This window comes from Camellia sinensis, chromosome 9 (assembly GCF_055761805.1).
Source record: "Camellia sinensis isolate YWXY chromosome 9, ASM5576180v1, whole genome shotgun sequence".
Lineage (NCBI taxonomy): Eukaryota > Viridiplantae > Streptophyta > Magnoliopsida > Ericales > Theaceae > Camellia > Camellia sinensis.
Window position 1 is genome coordinate 12,125,918 of NC_138969.1, and position 6,579 is coordinate 12,132,496.

The 6,579-nt window shown below is 34.4% G+C and overlaps 1 protein-coding gene across 1 annotated transcript; it reads left to right on the forward strand.

The window, feature by feature from the left end:
* Window positions 1-521: 521 nt before the first annotated feature.
* LOC114265858 (zinc ion binding / transcription regulator) lies at window positions 522-5,252 on the forward strand. Its single transcript, XM_082886172.1, has 7 exons — window positions 522-539; window positions 1,708-1,783; window positions 1,870-1,997; window positions 2,113-2,193; window positions 2,801-2,896; window positions 3,206-3,259; window positions 4,798-5,252. The coding sequence occupies exons 2-7, from the start codon at window positions 1,768-1,770 to the stop codon at window positions 5,035-5,037; spliced, it is 615 nt and encodes a 204-aa protein (XP_082742298.1). The 5' UTR covers window positions 522-539; window positions 1,708-1,767; the 3' UTR covers window positions 5,038-5,252.
* Window positions 5,253-6,579: the final 1,327 nt, after the last annotated feature.

Sequence of the window (6,579 nt, forward strand, 5' to 3'; positions counted from 1 at the left end):
TGCTTGTCTGATAAACCAGAGGGGCATTTAGCTACGGTCGCTGGGTTCCTTAATCCTCAAAGCCTTATCACCATTGTTACCCATTAACCTATGGTACGTTTTTTTCATTTTTATCTTTTCACCGTCTTTGTGTTTGTCGTCTTTCTCTGTTTTTAATTGAATGAGATTGACAGTATATAATCAGATTGTCTTTTTTCGTTTTTTTTTTTTTTTTTTTTTTTTTTTTAAACCCATTATAGTCAAGATTAGATTGTTCATGTCCAGCTAGGGTTCAAGAAATTTGAGGTGTTAATTATTGTTTGTTGTGTTGCAAAGTTCTTGATTGAATGTAATTGTAATAAGGATTAATTTCTTGAAATTACATTGTGCCTCTTTCACTCAATTTTCTAACCCTCCCAAGTTATAACTGGAAACAAAATTTCATATCTCTTGCTTCATTGTGGATTTGAAGATTTTATTAATGCTCTGCTCTATTTTTTTAAGGTCACCTTTCTCTGTACTAAAAGCTGGCTTAGTCAACCTTGTACCTTTTTTTGGGGGTAATTATGCAAACCTCAGCAGAGTTTGAGTGTTTGATAATTATAGAGACTTCTCAATTGTTTCTGAAATTACACAACCCGCCTCTAGAATTTACAACCTTCGATAGATTTTTTTTTTGTTTCTTCAAGATTCATATGTTTGTGGTCTCATCCCAGTTGGAACCCCAATTCTATCTCCACCATGGTTCTAACAAGTTTCTTGTTTTAGATCGTAGAAACGTCACCCCAGTAGGCAATTCTTGCAACTAAGTTTCTTGTTATGTTTTTTATTTTTATTTTTTATCAATTGGATGTGTGTTAGTCCACTAGGTGTTGTTGTTGTATCTTGTTTGATTGCATTCTTGAGTTTTCTAAGTAGTCTCAAGATAAGGTTGCTGTTCTTGATGTATACACCGTTAGCTTGCAATTCCTTGGTGATTCTTTCAAGGGTTAAGTAAGTGCCCTTCTATTGCATTAAGAGTATATGGTATTCAGCATGATGACAACACTAAGAAACGACCCCTAAGTTAATTGAGTTACATAATTGATCTAAACAAAGTAATAAACTAAGGATCATGTATAAAAACACAATAATGTGACACAAAAGAAGGCCCATGGAACACTAGCTTAGCCCATGCGCAGAAAATCTTTAAATTGAAAAAAGAAAAAAAAAGATTGTTGACTCTTGAAGCATAAAAAAGGTGTGGAAAACTAAACTAGCAGCATATCTAATTCAGGGTAATGAGATCAGAATTCAGCTGTATATTTTGCTGCCATTTATCTCCTAAATCCCTCCCTGTCTTGGAAATATATGATCCCAACCCAACGAGCTAAAGACATGGCATATTCAAATTTTAAAGATAAATTTCATGTTTTTTTTTTTCTTCTCATGAAATGTGTATTGTGATTTGTATAAACTAAAAGACCTTTGCCTCCATTTCTTAGACTTACAAAAACATTTTGCGCACAATCTTGTCCATTGTTTCCCATTTTCCGAATTTTTCACTATGGTTGAGATGTATATTCAAATATACTGTTAGTAGTAATTTAGGATTATGCAGCTTTTTCTTCCTCATTACTCCTTGTTTCTGTTCCGTGATTGATAAACTAATGACTTTAAGGTGTGTAACAGAGATCTTGGATCTAGTTTATCTTACCGCACATTTATGTTTTCATGTTTGTTTTTTAGTTAGAGAAAGAAGTAACACCGTCCTCCAAAGTACATGCAGATGTTGTAAGAAGTGGATTCATGAATACCCAAAAGGGCAATGGATTGTTCTCATGAAATTCCTGTCATGCATTATTTTAGGGATTAAACTTGAAAAGCTCAAGTCAAAGTAACATTTTGAAGTTTCAGGAGCTTCTGATGGATGCCGAGATGGTAACAAGGTATCCGGTCGGCTACATAGATATGAGCATCTGAGTAGAATGGCAGCAATTGATGAGTCAGAAAGCCTTTCTGATATCGATGATGTTGAGGTGTGCCGCAGGTTTTACAGCAAGTTGTGTTCTTGACTTAATTGGTAAATGTTTCCTGATTGACTTATCAGATCAGTGAATTTATAACTTCGAAACAATGTCAAATTTTTTACAGGTTGTCAAATATCTGCACAGTAAGGAAGAGATGCATTACAAAAAGATTATTTGGGAACAAATGAATAGAAAACATGAAACGGTAATGCTGCCTTTTCTTTGTTCCTCTCTTTCTGATATTACCCTCTTCGAGTATAGGTAATTTGGAGCAAAAGTTGGTTAATAGTCATGATGCTGTAAATACCCATGATATGTAGCTAATGAGATGAAATTGATTTGACAACAAAACCAGTAACATTTGTTTTATTGTACTCACTGCCTTTTGACTGCTATAGTCTTTCTGTAAGTAAAATCATAGAAGAACGAGCACTAGTTTAGATGTGGAGTCCTTTGAATGTATTGATTACACAGACAAACACATGTAAAGCCCTTTGTTGTATTGTTGAATATGTTGCCAAGTTAGATATTGAATACATGCATTTGTCTGATCTCAAAAAATACCATTCAATTGAAGCATGTAATACTCAGGAGATTGAGACACGCTGTCCTGCTTCATTTTCTGGTAGGAATATTTAACCCTCATTTCTCTGTAAAACTGTTCTAGTTTGCATCTCAGAGGATCCTCACATCCCTTCACTTTGTCTCTTCTATTAGCATCACTTTTTGCACTTAAACTATTTGAATAGAAAATCTGTCATCACTAGTCGGCATTGAATCTGATAAATGTTATCAATATTTGGATCATCAAGTGTCAGGTAAGGCCTAGAAAAAGATCCACAGAAGCCAAGAAAGATGCTCCTGCTAGAAAAGCTTCCAAGACCACTGACAGAGTAGCAAATGAGAAGGTAATTGAAAATAAAGTTCAGTGGGTAGCAATGCAGGTTTTTGTAATATTGTTACTTTTGTTGTGTTGCATGGTTATTCATTAAGAGTCAAATACTAGTAACATAGATTGCAGCATTTTTCCTGTATTAAGTACTCAACAACTCTAATTATTTTTCATGCCAATTATTTGTATTTGGTAATGTGCATACTGTAAATTATTATGTTATCTGTAATGTTTAGCTTGATAGTGTTAGATAGTGCATGTTGGTCTGCCTGGGAACTCTGTTTGACGTATTAGCCATACTTAATGCAAATTGCTATTTTTGCAGAGACTGAGTTCAAGGATTAACTATGATGCCTTGGAGAAACTAAATGCTGAGTTGGTATGTTTTTTTAAGTCCTCCTCTGGCCTTTTCTTTCCAAATATTGCGATTGTGCTTAAATTTGTAATATTTATTATATTAAACTTGTAATGATAAAATAAAATAAAATTTTAGGATCTAGTGGTAGAAGAGAGTAAAAGTTTTGAATAAATTCCATGTTGTCTGTTTTTTTGACGGCAATTATGCATATACAACAAAGCGATGTTCATGTTGACATGCTTCCATGTCCTAAACCTTGTACTCGTCTGCGTGGAGAATGAAAAATTTGGGGATAAAAACTCACTCACATGCAACGTTATATTTTTGGGACAAGAGATGAGCTCTCTACAATTGGTTGGAACTCCTAGTCATAGACACATAGGTCAACCTTTTAATCTCTATAATCAGAACTGGACTTACTCGGCACTCAGCCACCCAACTCTATCCATGAAGTAGATTCAGCACAAATTGAAGAACACTTCCATATTGAGTTTAATTTTCTAGTTTGCGCAAGAATGTTTAGTGTGAGGATTGTTAGATGCTATCGAAATTGAATGAGAGACTTTGAATATGCAAGTGGTGGTGTCCAGGACCAGCACTGTTTTTTCAACTTGAAAAGTGTTTTAGACAATCTGCAAACATTCTCTTGGATTGTCCTTTAATGGCTTGGAGATCATAGGGGGGAGAGAGAAAGCATTAATTCAGATCTCTGAACTTATATAGTAGAAAAATGTTGGTAGTTCATATACTACGTAGCGTGTGAAATGCTGAAAGCTCATGGAATACCCTATTAGCTGCAGAGATAAATCTCCTAGTATGTCATCAATGTTGCATTCTTTGTACTCTCGGAAGTGCTTCATGGTTTGATTATGAGATGCGAGCCAAACCTGTCTATTTTGTGGCCATATGCACGATAGTTAATGGGAAAACTAAATAACCAAATCCAACCAATGTGTATTGGGCCAGTTTGGTTTGGTTAGTGATGGAAACAAATCAAACTTAAGAATTGGAAAGGTAGAACAAATTGACGAATCCCAATCCCCACAACACAAATGGTCTCGACCTCAAGTTAATGGTCACTTGAATATAAACTCATCTTCCCACTGAATTTTACAAGACTTCAGCTCCCTTGCAATGACTCCAACCAACGTTGTCCTATGGTAATTCAATGGCATACTTAACAAAGGAAGCTTCAGTTCTCCCTGCCAATGAAGGTTGCAGCCCTTTTTATAAATGAAAGCGAGACATGGAGGAAAATACAGTCGTCATTGTCATTTTCTAATGTTTTTTCAAATACAGTTTCTAAAACAGGTGATTGTATGATGATAAGCTGCGTGTGTTGGGCTCAAGTTGGATGGAAGGATTGAAGTAATCATTTGGTGGGATTATTCATCCTATTTACATGAATTCTCAATTTCAAATCAAGTTACAATATGATGCCATGTTATTTTACTGTTATTTTTGTTCCATTAAGCTGAAATTTGTTACTTTCTATCAGACAAAGCGACACTGAGAGTTGGCTAATGTATTTCTATACGTCCATTTCAATGTCTTTACAGAGCCAAGGTGCCGAGAATGCCAACACGGAAGGCATAATTGCAAAATGCGATACAAAGTTTAACAGGAAGTTTAGCACCAACAATCGCGAGTCTGAAAGAAGAAAGTATGATGATGAATTTGACCACAGGATCAATTACGGTGAAGGTGTTGAAAGCTGCGGAGACTATGACAGTGCTCTATATTATGGACATGAAGAAGCTGGATATGCCTGTGGTGTGGATTATGATTATGAGGATTGACATGAGATATGAAGAGCTTGGTTTTATGTTAAAATTTTAAAATTTATTATTTGATGTTACATTAGTTTATGAGAAAATTTTGTAAAATATATTTTATTTTTCTGTAATTTTTTTTTTTCTTGATACATTCATCACATGAAGATGAATATGCTATGAACCTGTGCCCTTACATAGCTTGAGAAAGAAATAAAAGAAAATTTTGATATTATTTATTAGAGAGGTTTTGCACACCTTGTTTTCTTTTTTGGTAAACAAAGCATAGCAATATATTAAGATGAAATAGTTCTGGAGTATTGAGCCCCTACAGCATCAGCAGACGGTTTACAATGAAGGGGGGTGCAATGCAACTGGGAAAAATTGAAAACCATTAGTGCAATAATCATGATTAGTTATAATATCTGCAGGTTCGTTGGCTTTCCGGAAGATATGACTAAGAGTTTGAACTCTCACATTGCCCATGAGATACCTGTAATCAGAAATGAAATGAGATTACTGAGATGATAATGATGCTGATTGTTAGCCTCATTTAAAAGTAATTGAGTCGGCAATTGAGAGTCAGTTTCAATATCCAGATTGAAGAAATTCTTGTCTACTGCTATTCTCTGTCCTTTCAATGCCCAGACTTGGGCTTCAATGCTAGAGGTGAATCCAATGAACCCGCAATAACCCAAGATCCGATGACCTGAGTTGTCTCTGAAAAGACCTCCATTGCTTGCTTTCCCTGGTTTGCCTTTAGATGCTCCGTCTGTGTTAAGTTTGATGCGATTGGGATATGGAATTTTCCAACCAGTGAGTGTTTGGATTTCTCTATGTTATATACAAATATTTCATATAGAATTGTTCCTAAGATGGATCAAACAAGAGTGAGCAAATGAAAGCCCTTACAATTCTCCATACCCACAATTGCAAGATTAGATACAATTGATTTGGTGTGTGGAATGTTCTTACAGCCTTCTACAATCTTACAAAAATAATTTAAAAACTATTTTGGAACTTTCTATACAAATTCTAGAATTATGTAAAAGTATTCCTCATCCTCTCAAGTCTTTCAAGATGTTTTGAAATCTTCCATTAGCCTTCATTTCTTCTGGTAGAGACAACTTAGCAGGAGGTGACAACTTGCTTTGATGATGGGACAAAGGATGGATTCACAACATCTATCCTAACAATTTTTTCTAATAAAGTGAAATGTCCACCTTTATGAGTTTGGTTTTGTCATGAAAAACAGAAACCAATGCTAGCATAATAGTTGATTTATAGTCACATTATAAATAAGATGAGACATCTTCCTCAAAATTGAATTTGATACAAATAATTGTTTTTCTTTAATTTTTTTAAAGATTGGTATGTCTAAGAGTTTCTAATTTAATTGGGTGCGAGTTTCTTATTTAAGAGTGTTAGCAAAAAAAAAAAAATATCACTATGTATGATTTGATTTGAATGGAATAAAATTGATTTTTTTTTTTTTTCATTTTTTACTCAAATCCTAGAGGTCATGTTTGATTCAAAAGACTAATAGTGAAGTATTAATAATCCTATTAA